The sequence below is a fragment of the Triturus cristatus genome, chromosome 3_2, assembly GCF_964204655.1.
Source record: "Triturus cristatus chromosome 3_2, aTriCri1.1, whole genome shotgun sequence".
Taxonomy (NCBI): Eukaryota; Metazoa; Chordata; class Amphibia; order Caudata; family Salamandridae; genus Triturus; species Triturus cristatus.
This window is the reverse complement of record NC_140584.1, coordinates 113366633-113385926: the sequence shown is the minus strand read 5'-3', so window position 1 is coordinate 113385926 and position 19294 is coordinate 113366633. Positions and strand designations below refer to the sequence as shown.

General features: G+C 46.3%; 1 protein-coding gene across 1 annotated transcript in view; it reads left to right on the top strand.

The window, feature by feature from the left end:
* The first annotated feature begins 628 nt into the window (after positions 1–628).
* Positions 629–19294, top strand: part of LOC146856881 (carotenoid-cleaving dioxygenase, mitochondrial-like) — a 529204-nt gene continuing 510538 nt past the window's right edge. Inside the window, exon 1 of the mRNA XM_085647341.1 lies at positions 629–755. Coding sequence (XP_085503467.1) covers positions 668–755 — 88 coding nt within the window. The 5' untranslated portion in view covers positions 629–667. The remainder of the gene's footprint in view (positions 756–19294) is intronic.

Genomic DNA, 19294 nt, shown 5'->3' with positions numbered 1-19294 from the left:
GTTAAATGTTGTAAAGCGCTCCAATACCTTCGGGTCGCGTTCGCGCTATATAAATATGCAACAAAAAATCAATACGAAGCCCTCCTATGCAGTTAGTGCCATTCCATTTCCGGTGCTTGCAACAGTTTTAGGATCTTCATAGACTTTCTCGAATGGGTGTCCTTTCTGATATTTATAGGTTTCCCTCATCTTCATAGTTGGATTTTGCTTGCGTTAAAGTGTCACTCATAGTCATCGTTGAATGTCACTCATGAGCACACTGAAATTAAGAAAATGTCACACATAAGCAATCAGTAACCGTGGCAGCTGAGAGAACGTGCGCTGCAACCAAGGATAGTTTTGTGACAGCTGCTGCGTGCATATGGTCTAATTACAGAGGAGGGTAGTCGAGTGTGTGTGATCTGTGAGGACACACAAATAACCGTTTTAGTGCCATGGATGTGCTTGCACTTGCATGAATAAACACCAACCACGCCCCTTGCTCATCCCTCGCCGCCCTGACGTTGCTCAGCAGCTTTCATCCTAGGGACTTTTATTATGAAAGGGTACTGAGCCAGCTATACTGGAAACCCGGCTCCCCTCCACTTCACTGCACCATCCTTAGAATTAACAGCCTGCACCGAGTTTCATAACCGTGCGCGTGCCAGTTTGTCGTGCACCGTTCTCGATGTTGTTACGAATCTTTCTGGCCACCCTCGACATCTTTGCATGGACAACGATGGATTTTATATCATCCTTAATTCAGAATATACCAGGTGAGGAAAAACGACCTTCCATTTGCATTATTTACGGTACACCGAGCTCTCAGGCTGTTATTAAGTTACCGTTCGTTCGTATAAAGAATCCGCACGCATGTGCGGAAACATTGTATCTAGTTAATCTGGACGGGTTGGCGTGTGTTGGTTGGTTTAAAACCGGCTAGCTTTACGTTACGTAATGTTGTCACACATATACGCACCGCACCTCAATTTAAAGTTTTGGTACTAGAAGACAAGGATTGAAATAAATGAAAGGAGCTCTGTTCTGAGTGAATACTTTTGATGTCACCACATGGTCTCCTGAATTATTTTTTCACTTTACAGTGTACAGCATGTGGTTTGACCAGCACAGCAGCCTTACTTCTATTACTGTATGCAGCTGGAAATGTAATTAACGTTCTTCTCGATATTTTATTTTAAACAAAAAAATCATGTATACTGTTGAAGTGCATTTCAGTGACGTTATTTCAACAATGCAAGTTAAGCCTTAATTCGAACTTCTTCTCCATTAATTTAATGGCGTTTATATTTAAATAATTCCTATCGCAAATTACATTTTACAAATTGACATATATATAGCTTCAGTTTGGGTTGCCATGGTCTTTCATCATGCTGGATTGGCCCCAACAGGCTGTTTACTGTGCGGTGTGTGCTTTAGAAACAGCTGCGCATTACTGTATATGAATTGATTCACGTCTATATTAACCCCTTAACTGTTGTGCTCCCTCCTCCTCCGAGTAAGGAACCCTTCTTGGCGATTTGTAGTAGTTTGCACTTAGAGCTCCAAAATGTTGTGTCCTTTTTAGGTCGAGCATTCGAGACCTCTTATATATACTTTAGTATATACTATACTTATATGTGTATGTACTTTGTGGGCTCTGGATATCAGCCCTAGGACTTGTCTTCTTCTGCTGAGGGACTTTTTTCCCTGTTCAGCTGCCTCTATTTAACTGTTTTGATAGAAAACGACCAGGAGAGGTCAATGAAATACCAGAATTGCTTTCTGCTGAAGGAAAGTCTTTAATTTATTTTTCTGGCAACTGCCTCTGTTTAACTTGCTTGATAGAAAACGACCAGAAGAGGTCCATAAAATACCAGAATCACTTTAGCATTCTCTAGATTCCAGTTCATAAAAATTGTCTTCCACGAGCACCTGTAGACAATAATATTTTTTTTTAAATCTTGTATTTTCAGTGATATGACCAACGAAGGCCCTGATTTTATATTAAAATCAGAGCTTTGGACTATACCATTTTCCGCTGAAAGGCAATATTTCTCTCCATGTGTTCCCATACCCGGCGTGTCATGCAGTTTGGTGCTTACAGTCCCTCCAAGTTAAAGAACAGTAGATGTTTCAGCATCCAGGCTAATGTGGTGCATAGTTAAATTCCTATAAGTTCCCAAAGGCCAGACTGATTGCATGGCAAATGCTTGTTTCAAACATCCTGGGGATTGTAAAAGTGGGCTTGTGGATTCCCCTGGAGGAGATCAAGAAAATAGGCAAATTATAGCTACATTTTGAGAATTATGGGAAAATTAGGTTAAAATTGCTTTGGATAAAAGTGTCTGGGTTTTTTTCTCCTAAAAGGGGCGTCATCATCTTCCCAGCTTTCAGGAACATGAAAAGCAGAATAATAGTTTTTTTTCCCCCACAGTTTAGAGATACCCCATTTTTAGGTCTCGGCCTGACGTAGGCAGCGCATGCGTTGCCTCGTCATACGAAGCTTCTTAGAATCGATACGATTCCAGAAGCCTCGTCCCAGCTCCGCCTTAGCTTTTGATTCGTGAGCGTTGTTTTGTGTCCCGAATTATGCCAAAGGCATGTCACTCCCTTATTGTTGCCACCCTGTCTCCTTTTATCTACGCCCTGCGGGATCGGATCTTTTACCCGCGGCGTTACACTAGTGCCTTTATTTACTGGGGAAGCACTATTTGTTTCCCCTTCTGTCTGTCTCTCTGAGACACAGCTGCTTACCACTGTTGTTCTGTACCATAGCCTGGACGGTTATCTCTATTATATTGATTCAAAAAGTGCTGATGTGAGTTTGTACTTCGAACTACAGCCGAATGCTGAATGGACCCTCTGTCCTGTTCTTTGGAAGTGGGTGCTGAATCGACGTTGCATTTTGTTCCTTAAGACAGCACAGAACGTAAACTGCACTATGTTCTGCCACACCAGCGATGTGACGTCTCACTATGTGTAAGTAGTAGCAGTGAAGCGACACCGCGTTCTCTCGGGCTGAGATAACTGTGACCTCCCACTGTGTGTTGTTAAGTAGCAGTGAAGCGACGATGTGTCCTCTCCGTGTGACACAGCGATGACATCACACTGCCTGTTGCTAACTAGCAGTGAAGTGCGTGTTGTTAATGGTCAAGTGACAGTGCATCTTGTTCTATGGCACAACCATGAAATGACAGTGTAACGTTTAGGTCACCTGTGTTTTTTGCGTGGTAGTGGCTGAAGCAAAGCCCTATTTTTATTTTGTATCGTACAAAGTCGAAATTACAACGTGTACTTTATTAGTTAAAGTAAGCGCGCCCTACAAATGCACGCAAGATAACATAAAAAAATTAAATAAATAACGTACCGTGGCACAGAGTGTTGAGGACAGCCCATAATTTCAGTTCGGTAGTAGAGCTCGTTGAAGTGACACTATTTAGATCTGGACAACATACTTCTGAAGTTACAATGTATTTTGCTCGATTGAGAGACCGGCATTAGAATGCATTCTGCTCTAATCTGCTGAGGTGACCCCGTATATTTGCCTCATAGCAGCCGTTTTGTGCGGTAGCAGAAGGCACCGGGGTGACCTTGCATATTTGGGTCATACAAAGTCATTTGTTCGACAGCAGAGAGCGCTGAGGTGACCCTGTATATTTGTTTTGAATCAGATAGTGCTAAATTAACAATGCTGTTGCAACCCTATATATTAGCCTCATACAAGACATTTTGCCCGGTAGCAGCTCTCTGCTACTGTCTACTACTCTCTACTCTACTACTCACTCTCTACTACTCACTCTCTACTACTCTCTACTACTCACTCTACTACAATCTACTACTCACTCTCTACTACTCGCTCTCTACTACTCTCTCTCTGCTACTCACTCTCTGCTACTCTCTACTCACTCTCTACTACTCTCTACTACTCACTCTCTACTACTCACTCTACTACTCTCTATTACTCACTCTACTACTCACTCTCGACTTACTCTCTACTACTCACTCTCTACTACTCACTCTTTACTACTATTTTCTACTACTCACTCTCTACTACTCTCTACTACTCACTCTACTACTCACTCTACTACTCTCTACTACTCACTCTCTATTACTCTATACTACTCACTCTACTACTCACTCTCTACTACTCACACTCTGCTACTCACTCTCTGCTACTCACTCTCAACTACTCTCTAGTCTCCACTCACTCTCTACTACTCTCTATTCTATTCTCTACCACTCTACTCTCTACGACTCACTTTTTTACTACTCACTCTACTACAATCTACTACTCACTCTACTACTCACTCTCTACTACTCATTCTCTGCTACTCACTCTCTGCTACTCACTCTCTACTACTCTCTTGTACTCACTCTACTACTCACTCTGTACTACTTACTCTCTACTCACTCTCTACTGCTCACTCTCTACTACTCACTCTCTACTACTCTCCTCTACTACTCACTCTCTACTACTCTCTACTACTCTCTACTACTCACTCACTATTACTCTATACTACTCACTCTCTACTACCCACTCTCTACTACTCACTCTGCTACTCACTCTCTGCTACTCACTCTCTACTACTCTCTACTCTACTCACTCTCTACTACTCTCTACTACTCAGTTTCTACTACTCTCTACTCTCTACGACTCACTCTCTACTACTCACTCTCTACTACTCACTCTACTACAATCTCCTACTCACTCTCTACTACTCACTGTCTACTACGCTCTACTACTCACTCTGCTACTCAGTCTCTATCACTCTGTACTACTCACTCTGTACTACTCACTCTCTACTACTCACTCTCTGCTACTCACTCTCTGCTACTCACTCTCTACTACCCTCTACTCTCTACTCTCTCTCCACTACTTTCTACTACTCATTCTCTACTACTCTCTACTACTCACTCTCTACTACTCGCTCTCTACTACTCTCTCTCTACTACTCTACTACTCACTCTCTACTACTCACTCTCTGCTACTCACTCTCTACTCACTCTCTACTACTCACTCTCTACTACTCACTCTTTACTACTCTTTTCTACTACTCACTCTCTACTACTCTCTACGCACTCTCTACTACTCTCTTTTACTCACTTTCTACTACTCTCTACTACTCACTCTATTACTCTATACTACTCACTCTCTACTACTCACTCTCTACTACTCACACTCTGCTACTCACTCTCTGCTACTCACTCTCTACAACTCTCTACTCTCTACTCACTCTCTACTACTCTCCACTCACTTTATACTATTCTCTACTACTCTACTCTCTATGACTCACTCTCTACTACTCACTCTAGTACAATCTACTACTCACTCTAATACTCACTCTCTACTACTCCCTACTACTCATTCTCTGCTACTCTGCTACTCTACTCACTCTCTACTACTCACTCTGCTACTCACTCTCTGCTACTCACTCTCTACTACTCTCTACTCTACTCACTCTCTACTATTCTCTACTACTCAGTTTCTACTACTCTCTACTCTCTACGACTCACTCTCTACTACTCACTCTCTACTACTCACTCTACTACAATCTCCTACTCACTCTCTACTACTCACTGTCTACTATGCTCTACTACTCACTCTGCTACTCAGTCTCTATCACTCTGTACTACTCACTCTGTACTACTCACTCTCTACTACTCACTCTCTGCTACTCACTCTCTGCTACTCACTCTCTACTACCCTCTACTCTCTACTCTCTCTCCACTACTTTCTACTACTCATTCTCTACTACTCTCTACTACTCACTCTCTACTACTCGCTCTCTACTACTCTCTCTACTACTCACTCTCTACTACTCACTCTCTGCTACTCACTCTCTACTCACTCTCTACTACTCACTCTCTACTACTCACTCTTTACTACTCTTTTCTACTACTCACTCTCTACTACTCTCTACGCACTCTCTACTACTCTCTTTTACTCACTTTCTACTACTCTCTACTACTCACTCTATTACTCTATACTACTCACTCTCTACTACTCACTCTCTACTACTCACACTCTGCTACTCACTCTCTGCTACTCACTCTCTACTACTCTCTACTCTCTACTCACTCTCTACTACTCTCTACTACTCTCCACTCACTTTATACTATTCTCTACTACTCTACTCTCTATGACTCACTCTCTACTACTCACTCTAGTACAATCTACTACTCACTCTACTACTCACTCTCTACTACTCTCTACTACTCATTCTCTGCTACTCTGCTACTCTACTCACTCTCTACTACTCTCTACTACTCACTCTCTACTACTCTCTTGTACTCACTCTACTACTCACTCTCTACTACTCTCTACTACTCTCTACTACTCACTCACTATTACTCTATACTACTCACTCTCTACTACTCGCTCTGCTACTCACTCTCTGCTACTCACTCTCTACTACTCTCTACTATCTACTCACTCTACTACTCTCTACTACTCAGTTTCTACTACTCTCTACTCTCTACGACTCACTCTCTACTACTCACTCTATACTACTCTCTACTACTCACTCTACTACAATCTACTACTCACTCTCTACTACTCTCTGTCTACTACGCTCTACTACTCACTCTGCTACTCACTCTCTATCACTCTGTACTACTCACTCTCTACTACTCACTCTCTGCTGCTCACTCTCTGCTACTCACTCTTTACTACCCTCAACTCTCTACTCACTCTCCACTACTTTCTACTACACACTCTCTACTACTCGCTACTACTCACTCTCTACTACTCACTCTCTACTACTCTCTCTCTACTACTCTACTACTCACTCTCTACTACTCACTCTCTGTTACTCACTCTCTACTCACTCTACTACTCACTCTCTACTACTCTCTACTACTCACTCTACTACAATCTACTACTCACTCCCTACTACTCTCAACTACTCACTCTACTACAATCTACTACTCTCTACTACTCACTACCTACTGCTCTCTACTACTCACTCTCTACTACTCACTCTCTGCTACTCACTCTCTTCTACTCTCTACTACTCATTCTACTACAATCTACTACTCACTGTCTACTACTCTCTACTACTCACTCTACTACAATCTACTACTCTCTACTACTCACTACCTACTGCTCTCTACTACTCACTCTCTTCTACTCACTCTCTGCTACTCACTCTCTATTACTCTATACTACTCACTCTCTGCTACTCACTCTCTATTACTCTATTCTACTCACTCTCTACTAATCACTCTCTACTACTCACTCTCTACTAACCACTCTACTGCTCTCTACTATTCACACTCTACTACTCACTACTACTCACTCTCTACTGCTCTCTCTATACTACTCACTCTCTACTCTCTACCTCTCTACCTCTCTCTACTACTGTCTACTCTCTACCTCTCTACCTCTACCTCTTCTCATAAATACAAATATATGCATGCATACATATACATATACATATATGCATACATTTGCATGTTATGTTCATGAAAGTTTGAAAAACACTAATAAAAGCGAAGCTAAAAAGCCGCCTAATTACAAACAGGACTGCTTTAACTTAAACAACGGCAGACCTATTGCATTTTCAATGCTTGTTCCTATTTTTTGTGCTCTCCACCTACTTCAAGTTTGTAGTAGAAACCAGTGTAAAACCCATGGGTGATCAAAAAAAGCTGAAGATTTCTGAAAAGAAGACAATATTCCAAATTCAGCAAGGATTCATATGTGTAGATCCCTCAAGGTTTTCCCATTTTGAAATAAAGAAATTTCGAAAATTAGTAGGAAGAAATGGCCATTGGTTTTCATCTGTAACTTTTTGTCACAATGGCCGATTTATAAAAGCAATATGCCATTACGTCCACAAGACCCTTCTGGTAGCAGGAATATACAAGAACCCATGGTCCTCAGACCCAACAACTGAGCTGCACCGTACAATGTTTTTTCATTGTGTACCGAGTATAGGCTAAGTCATACGGCCAAATATGTAAAGTGAAAAATAGGTATCAAGGAAACCTATTTATTTCTGAAATGGGCACACGATATGAAGTTTATGAGCAGTGGTTATTTGTATGTCTCCGAACTTGTGGTTACCTGTACTAGGCTATGATTTAGAGGGTATTTTTCGCAGTGTCTTCCTTCTTACACACTGGGGGAGTCCAGGGTGGTGTGCTTTGCATGGATCCAACAAGATTTTTTTACCCACAATGCCTTGTAAACTGAAAACTTTTACTAAAAGCACACTTTCTTCGCATTTATGCAGTGGCGGACGGTGACATTTGAAAGTGGTGAGGCGTAAAATGTTTGGCATACTTCAGCATAGCGAGCGAGCGTAGCGAGCGTAGCGGGCGAGCCCGAACAACCTAAGGAGGGTTCGGGGGGGTTCTCCCCCCGAGAAAATTTTGAAAAAAGAGTGGAAAAATGGTGCATTTGCAAGCAAATTTGAGAAAGCAGAAAGGTTAATAAAGCAATGAAGAAAGTGCAGTTATTACAGTAATAAAGAGATCATGTCATATAACATAGGTAGCTGCTTATTCAGTATAACCACAGAGCTTCATAACAGACTTTGAGATATAATGCATTTCTGAGTACCTCACAGGTGTTTTTTATTTAACAAACAACTAAACAGGTGGTCGGAAACTGGCAGCATTGAACATACATATGTTTACTTTTTGTATCTTTTTGCCCGGGGCCCAGTCCTCGATGTTCTCGTATCCATGGAGCATGAACTTTGACCATACCCAGCAAAATATGTGCACCCAAACAGAGCATTGAACCAATAGCTCATTAGATATGGCCTTCATCTGTGTCTGTAACTCTCTAAGCATAAAGCATTGATTTCATTTGACCATGCCCTGCGCACAGCTCAATGGCACTATCGCCCGCTTGTCAATGTCATGACACCGGGGGGTCATGCACAGTTAGTTCTAGATGCAGGGCATAAAGGGATTCCAAAGAGAGCTCAAAATAAATATAAAGGACAGGGAAAAAGTCTATCACACGTACGTTTGATTTTTTACCGCCATACTTGCAACTCCATAAATGGGAATAAGAGCTACATCATTCCCCCATCGTTGTCTACTCTGACGAAGACATGAAACACCCCCAAATGTCTCATGCCAACAATTCAAACAAAGAGCAAACACCTTACTTGGAAACGGAGAAAGCATTCAAAAGTCACCAGCCATCACGTTTATTTTTATTAGTTTCAAGAGAGAGACACAAGAGCAATTCCGTCGGCTGCGCTGCCGCCTCTGGTGCAGGAAACCAGGATTCGAGCCCCGAGGTCGCGTCCACATGATGTGATTCTGGGCAAATCACTTAATCTCCCCGTGCCTGAATGTGTAATGTAAATACGGTGCTATGTAAAGCGCTCCAATACCTTCGGGTCGTGTTCGCGCTATATAAATATGCAAAAAAAAAAAAAAAAAAATGTGCAGCGTAGCCGACGGACCACATCCTCTCCCCATTCACATTTATTCGACAGCACGGCGGCCTTGAATGTCGCAGGTCTGTCGTGCAGTAAAAAAACCCAAGTTAAAGAACAGTACTACTAAGTGATGTCACCTCGGAGCACCACGTCGAGGAGCTCCACTGAGTGATGGATGCTCGCGTTTCCAGAAAAAGGCACTTCTGCGCAGCCTCTGAATGCTCATCACTTGTGAGGCCGGCACTCATAGTCATTACATGGTGAATGGATGTGGATCAGGAATTGAACATCTGGCAGTGGACAGGGGAGCTTGGCGGTGCAAAAGCTGTACTTCATCCTTGCCATTATTGTCGCATGAGGCACCATGTGAGCATCCATTAGATGACATTATGCAGAGGAGAGTTTTCCGTGTATATCAGAGCCTCGTAGAAGAGGCGCTCTCAGCTCCCCCCATCCGGAAGCGAGACAGATAGGCAGCAGGCAGCGACTGGATATTTATTTACCCAGCAGAAATGGCGGCCTTGGAGTTTATTAGTATCGCTGCTGCCCGGGCCATACTTTGAGAACCCCTGGACTTTAAACAGAAGTTTCATTCAAATGGGACATTTAGTTTTGTAAGATTGATTGTGATAATCAAGCAGCGGGAAGGAAGTCATTTTTCTGAAAATGAGGGGGCACCGGGCCCTTATTAATGTGACAGAGGGAAGCTGGCCAAGCGAGCGTGGCACGAGGCTGCGGGACATTTAATGACGGAGTAGGCTGTTTCTTTAGTTTACGTGTTGCAAAGTTGAAAGTGCCTCCAACGTTTACACAATTAAAGCTGGAATGGACCCATAATTATATATTCAAGGAGATCTTGAAATACACACTCGAATTTTCTCTATTATTATCACGTTTTACATTGCAAATAATTTGCTTTTTGCCCATTGCATAACGCATCAAGGCAGAATGGCAAAAAAGCTGACCACCAGTATTATCGTCACGTCAATCACAATATAAGGGAAAAGCTCACGTACTATTATCACATCATACACGCAAAGATATTTGTAGCTAGAATATACATTTGGGACGAACCAGAACAATTTTAATGTAAAGTTCACCTAGCTGGAATTGCATTGAGGCACGTATCGTTGTCGTTCTAGGGCCCGAGTCACAATGCAATATTGTAAATCTATGCATCCAGATCTTGCCAGATGCTTACGCCGTCGCCTACATAAGTTTATCTGGATCAGCCATGATTGTGGACGCGACCTCGAGGCTCGAACTCTGGAAAGTGAAACCGCACCAAAGTCAGCAGCGTAGCCGACGGACCACATCCTCTCCCCAGTCCCCATTCACATTCGGCCACTTACCACTAGCAGCACTGGACAAATATAGACACACCGGCAGCATGAGGTCTGTCTACCGTGGTACGATGACGACGACTCGTGACTGACTCCGTGAGTGACTCATGTGGCAGCACTGGCGCGGGGACGACACGTGTCGACAGCGAGCGTATCAGCGTAGAGGTCGGGAAATCAATGGCCAATCACTACTGCATGGCTTGGCTTCACATAAGCCAGCCACAGTGTGATTGGCCATACAAGTGCGGCACTGGGCAGTTGCCACCACCCACGCGCGGCACCATGCAGGCTGCGGTGTCTTAGCCAATCCTGGCGCTGTATTAGCAGCGCCACTGCAACAGGATTGGCTAAGAGCAGGGTTACTCCCTGCCCATAATGAGACCCGGGGGCTGCGGTATGAAGAAGCACCCTCGGGTCCCTCGCCTCGCCACTGTCTGAGTCGCTAGGGGGGAGGGAAGGTCAAGGTATTGTGTGCGTGTGCGCATGTTCGGGCCAGTCATAAAAATGACTAGCCCAAAAATTGACATGCGCACACTGCTGCTGCTGGCCTGCTGCGCTATTTTCGCGCTGTGTCACTCACTGCAGCAGCCCCGCCCCCACACCCTCAGCGCCGTCCAGATTGAGTCGGGCTTGTCCTGGGAGCTAGAGCGTGCCGTTGACACCAGTCTAGAGTGTGAGTCAGTGCGATCGATTTTCAAAATATTGTTTTTCAAAATGTTAGCATGACTGTGACGGTCGTCCATGTGCTTAGTGGGGCAACGCCCCCAATGGACGCACCGCCACTGCATTTATGTGAAGGAAACATCTGGAATCTGCAGGGAGCATCACATTTTCTACCACCCAGCATTCCTCAAAGTCTTCCGATAACAATAGTACCTCACTTGTATGGGTGGGCCAAGAGACATTGACACAAAAGGCCCTGCAGTACTACATTGAGATATAAGTCAGGGTAGCTGTGGTATTTGGAGCCGTGCTATGGTCCACCCATGAAATCCACACATTTTTTTAAAACTAGTCAACCAGTGGATTTCAGGGTGGTGTGCCTTGCGTGGATCCCATGAGGTTTTCTTACCCACTGTGTCCTGGTAGGAAATTTGTGGCTTTCCGCAGATTCCAGAAGTTTTCCTCACAGCCGTGTGAAAAAAGTGTGTGTTTTTAGTCATAGTTTGCAGTTTGTGTGGCATTGTGGGTAAGAAAATGTTGTGGAATCCATGCGAACCACACCACCCTGGACTCTACCGGGTGTCTAGTTAGGTCTCGCGAGCGTTGCAGCGCAAAGCGCTGCTCCGCCTCCGCGAGAGATTTTGTAGGAGAGGATTTTCAGAAAAGGGATTTAAGCCCCGCCCCTCATTTCCATTGGCTGGCGTCACCGTTTATGGTAAACGGTGGCCTGCCATTGGAAATTAGCTTTTTGGGGTGCCTCCTTGTGGCTTTTAGTTCCGGCCCACCCGGACTGGCTCGCCTGCATTACGGCTGTCGTGTCGAAGTTTCTTATCAGAAGCTTCGTCACGCTGCCTTGCATGCGCCAGGCTGGCTCTCTGATTGGGCTTGACAAAAAAGGAGTCATGGCGCCGTGTGTTTATTTTTGCATCTCGCTTTCACTTTAGGAAAGCGCGATGCAAAAATAAACAGCGGATGCCTGCGTGCAGCGGATGCCTGGTGAGCGCTTGTTGAACATATGCAGCGCTCTGCAGATCACAAGCTGGCGACACCTGCTGCTGTTCGCGGCATCACTGTCCTAAGTTCAAGTGCCTCTTATTCGCAGCATATAGTCGGTATGGTTGTCTTTGAAGCTGTAACACTGGTCGGATATTGAGTTAATTCTGTAGCATTTTGGTGCCGTCAGTTTTCCCACGGTAGGGTGACGAGATATAAAAAAAAACACAAAAAGTGACATTTCACTAAAATAATAGAAACTTTTACATTTTTCATCAGCCAAGGGGCACAGAATGATAGGGCATATCAACCTAGAAAACCAGATGAGGCACTGAGAAAGTAACTGATTTTTAAACCCACTATCACCCCGTTAAGTTAATTGCTTTCTGAGAACAGCTGCTAACTAGTCCTGTTTGTACCATATAAAAACGTCCCTCCCTCGGTTTTCAGTCGACCCTGTTTAAAAGCCGGGCCATGAGCCACATTTTTCTGAAATCTGCACTGGGACAGCGGCTGAACTCCCGGGACTTTCCGGGTAAATCCAGGACGCCGGTCACCCTGCCCTAGGTGCAAACCCGGTCTGTGCAACTTCATTCCATCGGGCATCTGGCCTTTGGGGGGTGGGGGGGGTCCAGCTGGAGCGCAGATGTACTCACAGCCCTGACACACAGTGGTAAACAAGGAAGCCCACGCAGGATCCCCTCCGACCGCCTCTGGACCCCAAGAACAGGCCCAGCAGGGAGTCTGTGGTGACGGGAGCCTGGTGCCCTGGGCAGCTGCTGGGGGCTGGAGAGGAGGGAGCGGTTATGACAGTGAATGGTGCTGTGTGACAAGTATGAAGGGGCCAGAGGCGGGGGCACACGGAGGTGCTGTGTAACAGATCGAAGTGCTGGAGAGTGGGGTGCTTACCCTGAGCCAGGGGTGCGTGAGGAGGGAGTTTAAGTGCACAGAGTGCTAGGGTCATGGGATGCTCGGTGACGGTGCTGTGTGAAAGAGATAGGGGTGCTACAGGGCTGGCTGCTGTACGGCGGAGCGAGGGTGTTGTATTATGGTGCGCATAGAGATATTGAGGGGTCCCAAGTGGCAGCGTGGGGTGAATGTGATGAAGGCTCGCATTCCTGCACCCCTCCCTCCAGACCTTGCACATCAGGCCATTCCCGACTCCGTAGTTATTTAAAATATCCCCTTGGAAGAAGGGCTCTGGCAGCGCAGGCTCGTCCTCTGCCGCTGTCATGGCAACAGCATCAAACACTCCCATGTCAACAGGGGCCATCCGCGCAGAGCTGGAAACCTGGCCAAGGCCTGTGATTCCTCCGGCACCGGCGTGTGGGAAAAGAGCAGCATTTAATTAAAACTGGACAGGGCCATAACACAGGCCTCTGCAGCCCCTGTTGGGTGGGGCGAAGCATCTTGTGTTATGCCACTGGAACTGGAAGCTAGACTCTGCCTTCTGGTGTGGAGAGTTCTCCAGGCAAGAAGACTCAGCACCGCCGCATGTTTCAGCGGCGAGTGCTTCGACACACTGATGTACATTGAGAAATGACTGACAGCATGGTGAGGCTGGCATTGGCTGCCCAGGCGAGGGTACACTATATACATGTTGAGGATGGGTATATAGGCCGGCTCTGCATACACAGCGTATGTACACATGTTAGAGCAGGGTGTACTCCACAGTCCAGCTCGTGGTACCATGGCGCTGGTACACAGACCAGCTCGTGGTGCCGTGGGGGTGGTACACAGACCAGCTCGTGGTACCCAGGCAGTGGTACACAGACTAGCTTGTGGTACCGTGGTGGTGGTACACAGACTGGAGCGGGTTCTGCAGGCAGCTGCAGTTTGCTGCCTAGTTCACAAGTCCGCTCTTTGAACACCCGCATGCGATGTGTACATTAACTGGCTGTGGACACAGAGTAGAGGGGCACCGTTATGGTGGTGAGTACACGCACTGGTGGGGAGTATGGATGCCTTACCACGGTATGCAGGTTGGTGCTTGGTTTTCATATGAGTTTAGAAAGTGCAACAAATACCCAGAGGTCTCTCGGCGCTGAAGAAGAGAGGACAGCGGGAATAAGATTACATTTTAGTAACAAGCATTTGCAGTGCAATAGGCCTCGCATTTATGCAAGTTTGAGCTATTGACATTGCAAATAACAATGCCTTTTATATTTGTTTTCGTTTTTAAAACATAAAGAAAAGGCATTGTCATTTACAATGCCAATAGCTTAAACTTGCGTAAATACGAGACCGATTGCATTGCAAATGCTTGTTTTCATAACTGTCTGGGTCTGGTAGGTTTTCCAAGGTGGCAGCCTACCCAAACCCAACAAGTGCAGCCATTCGCCATTGCAAGGGGCCAATATTGGAAGTTAGCCACACTATCCTGGGCCCATATGTAAACAAATACTGAAAGGAATCAGATGCCCTCTCATTTGCCATTGGGATGGGATGTCTTAGTCTGCAGGGGAGCAGAAAAACGGTTGAGGCTTTAGGGGCGAGGGTGGAGCGAATGTTAGGATGGCCATACCCACCCTATTTTTTTATTGAAAAAAATATATTCCTGCCATACAGTGGGCTCCCTGGTCTCCAGGGGCAAATTGGGGCAAACCTTCTGTTTGCCCGTTGGGGAGAGGGGTGAAAAGACCGGTTTGTTCTGTTTTAGGGAGTGGGGGTGTGGCAATGTCAGAGTGCAACACCTGCACCACTGTCTTTTGCCACAAAAGAAAAATCCCTGGCGTCAGGTGAACTTTCTACCCCTCCCCAGGGAGCATATTTGGGACAATCTACCAAATGGGGACAAACCTCCCACCTGCCCCCTGGGGGGCAGAAGTAAACTACTGCCTCTTCTGGGGAGTAGTATGGCTTGTTGCCAGGGAAGGCCACACCCTCCTTTTGTTTGTTTTTCCACTTTTTTGAAATGCCTGGTGTTTAGTGGGTTTTATGCCGTCAGAGCACTTTGGGGGTGAATACCGCATCCACCTCGAGCAGGGTGGAAATTCTTATGCGGTGCAGGGTGGGGGAGAGCATGGCCCATGCCCAGCCCCCCCCCCCCCCACCAAAAGAAATGCTGCATAAATGCAGTCCCTGGTGTCTAGTGTGCTTTTGGACCCCAAGGGGGGCACATTTGTATAATTGCTCCAAACAGCCCAATGAGGGAGACTGTAAGATTGGCTTCCTGTTGGGGTAGGACATGGCCATCTCCATGGTAGGCAGTCCCCACCCCTATACTCTTTTTAAAAAAAAACATCCCTGGTGTCCATTTGGCTTCAGGCGAGGGCAGATTGGGACTAATCAGCCCATCTGCCCTCCATGGGGAGCACAAAGACGGTCACCATATATTTTGAGGAGTGGGGGCATGGCTATGCCCATAGTGGGCAGCCTTCACCCCTACAGTGATTTTAAAACTCGACTCTGGTGTCTAGTGGGATTTCTACCCCCCCCCCCCCCCCCGGGGTGGTAGATCAGGGTAATTACCCCCATCTGACTCCCAAGGGGGCAGAAAGACTGTCTCTCTTCTTATTGGGGTGGGGTATGGCCATTCCCATGAGGGGCAGCCCAACCCTATATATTTTTTAAATTGCCTGGAGTGGAGTGGTTTTTCAGCCCCCTGAGAGGCAGATTGGGGCAATCACCCCTATCTGCCCTCAATGGTAGCAGAAAAATTGTCACTATAGTTTTTCAGGGGGTGGTGGCATGGCAGCCCCCTCCTATATGGTTCTTTTTAAGATCGACCCTGGTGTCTAGTGGGCTTTCTACACTCCCCTAGGGGCAGAACAGGGGTAATAACCCCCTTTTCCCCCACCAAGCAGGGAGCAGAAAGACTGCCTTTCTTCTTGTTGGTGTTTGGGCATGGCCATGCCCATGGTGTGCAGCCTACACCCCTATATTTTTCTTTAAAAAAATTCTGGTGTCTAGTGGGCTTTCTACCACCTGGATTGGCAGATCGGGGAAATTACCCCCATCTGCCTCCCAAGGGGGCAGAAAGACTGTCTTCCTATTGTGGCTCCCTCACCTGTAGTTATTTTAAAGATTGACCCTGGTGTCTAATGGGCTTTCTATCCCCAAAGGGCAAATCATGGGTAATTAACCCCATCTGCCCCCCAATTGGATGGGGGGCAGAATGAATGTCTTTCTTCTTGTTGGGGTCGGGGAATGGACACACACCTTGATTTCTCAGGTGTCTAGTGGGCTTCCCCCCCCTCTCCGCAGTGCAGATTAAGAGTAATCACCCCCATCAGCGCTCCAGGGGGCAGAAAGACTGCCCCTTTTTTTATTTGGGGATGAGGCCATGGCCATGCCCATGAACAGTCCCCACCTCTATCATTATTTTAAAAAATTGACCCAGGTGTCTAGTGGGCTTTCTGCCCTCCAGCGGGGTAGATAGGGAGTAATTACCCCCATCTGCCACCCAGGAGGGGGCAGAAAGGCGATCTGGTATTGGTATGGGGGTGGGAGGGAGGGTACCAGCCCTTTCACATGGGGCCACTTCCCCAGAAACCCTGCTTGGGGATTGCTCTCATATAGCGACCCCCAAGCAGGAATCGACTTCTCTGCACCACTGGGGCCTTCATATGCCTCCTTTGTGTCTGCCAATGACCGACAGATGCACTGGGGAGGTATTGCGGGTGTCGGCCATTTGCCAATACGCGCACTAAAATAGGTATTCCCTATTCACAGTATGGGTGCAATGATCCATATTGTGTGTCAGTAAAATAAATCCAGAATTTAAATGACATTAGAACATTGGTATGTTGATAGCTCCATTGAAGACAATGGAGTGCTCCAGGCTTATCATGGCTGGTATAAGCCCTGAGCTTCAACATTCCAATGTCTGTTTTCATGTTCCTCCTGGGTGGAATGTTCTAATAGCCGTATAACCCTTGTGCCTCAGACTATACTGGTTGTTAAAGGCCCTCACCCTTGATATAGGCCCTTGCCTGCTGCTCGAGCCTATAAGTCGGGTTCAGGGCCTTTAAAACAACCGGTATAGCCCTCTCCAATGAAGCCTCAATTATGAGGTTGGGGTAAATCCATCATTATTTATCTCACCTCATAAATAACAATACCAAGGTGCTTGTCATTTACCTGATGCAATAAATAATGTCAATTATGAGTTTTACCCTAAAAATGGGAAATAAAATGCTGATTTTGGTGCTTAATAAACCAAATTCGTCTTGGCGCTGTATTTACTGGGAGACGCAGTGTTCTGCGACGGCCACACACCAAGCAGTTGGGGGCAGGACTCGAAGCCCCAGGAGCCAGCGGGGGCCCTGAAAGGACCGGCAGACCCTCCCCTCTCACTACCGGGGGCTATTTCAACTCCTTGCGCCTCCCGCTTTGCAGGAGACGCGGCGTTCTGCCACGGCCACACACCAAGCAGTTGGGGGCAGGACTCGAAGCCCCAGGAGCCAGCGGGGGCCGTGACAGGACCGGCAGGCCCTCCCCTATCATCACTAGAGGTATTTAACCATCTGTCGATTCCCGCATTGCGGGAAGCGCGCGGGCGGGCGCCGGGCGCAGCCCGGGCCGAGGGCGGGCACGTCCAAACCCGTCACAGCCAAGAAGAGCCAGGGCAGGGCCACCCCCTTTACGTCTTGTCCGCCATTAGCTATCGGGGGGATCGATTCGAGGACTGCAACAAACAAACTGTGATTGTGTTTAAAGGTACTCTTTCGTAAATTCAGAAGGACTTTGGATCTGCTATATTGTTTCTCCGGTTGTATCTCTATGGGTAAAAGGAAAGCCATGAAGGGGGCAGGGGGGGCCCAGGAACGAATATAATGCAGGGCCCTAGGAAAGCAAAGAAAGCAAAGAAAAGTAGTAAGAAGATGCCTAAAACTGATGTGATGGACCAGATAGACACTCTTGTTGAGGATTGTGAAAGTATACTGCTAGGAGATTCAGCTGTAGATTTGGAAACAAATATATCACAGAAGGACGAACAGTGTAAATCCTCCAAGTTAGCCCGTATACATATACCGGAGATGTTCCGCAAACTCCCTGGTCCAAGCAGTAAACAGAATATTCCTCCTCCAGAAATTACTTCACCCCCCCAGACACCAGCTCAGTCTTTGGTACAGCAGAGGCCGAGCCATTTGAAGCCTACTGTTTTAGTGTGCTCCAATAGGTTTGCGGCCTTGGCCGATGAATCAGCTCCCCTAGACAATTTGACAACTTATGGCCCAGTGGAAGCCTCTAATGGTGTCCGAATAGAGGGTGGATTGGATATAAGTAGTGGGACTTCGGCTTTGATATCGACCATTAACTCATTAACAGCAGAGGTGAGGGATCTAAAAGCCTTAGTCATAGATTTAAAAGCCTCTCTGGAAATATTAGCATCACACCATACTTCACAAAAACATTTAGCCGCCCTTCAGTCCCCAAATTTATTACCAAAAAACCCCAAACAAATTGGTAGGATACGCTCCGCATCTAATCAACCAGCGTGCATTATCCCAAACCATAAGGTAGGGCCGCCCAGCGAGTCTGTGGTGATAACACAGTGTAGAAAGCAAACTAGCGCTCTACCTGCTTTAGTTCTTCCTACACCCCAGGTAAACACATATAACAGATTAGCGCCAGGTGTACCCTCTGCTGGACGCTTTCCTTGCCCTATACCTTCAAAGCGGACAGTTTTTATGGTTAATGTTCCTAAGGCGGTGGGTCGTTAACACGGGAATTTGTTAATTAACAAGGTTACACACTGGATTAGATATGTTAGGGGCTGCTACTCACTGATAAGAGAGGATATTGTGAAGGCTACTAGACATTCACATCCAGCTCAACGATTAGACCCTATTGAGCTTACCCTGATATCCCCTCACTTAGCAGAGGGACTCTTGGCTTTAGAGTATAGGACCTGCCCTCCCGCTACCTCGGATATTCAACTTAGATGTTCTCCACTGGCAGGCAATG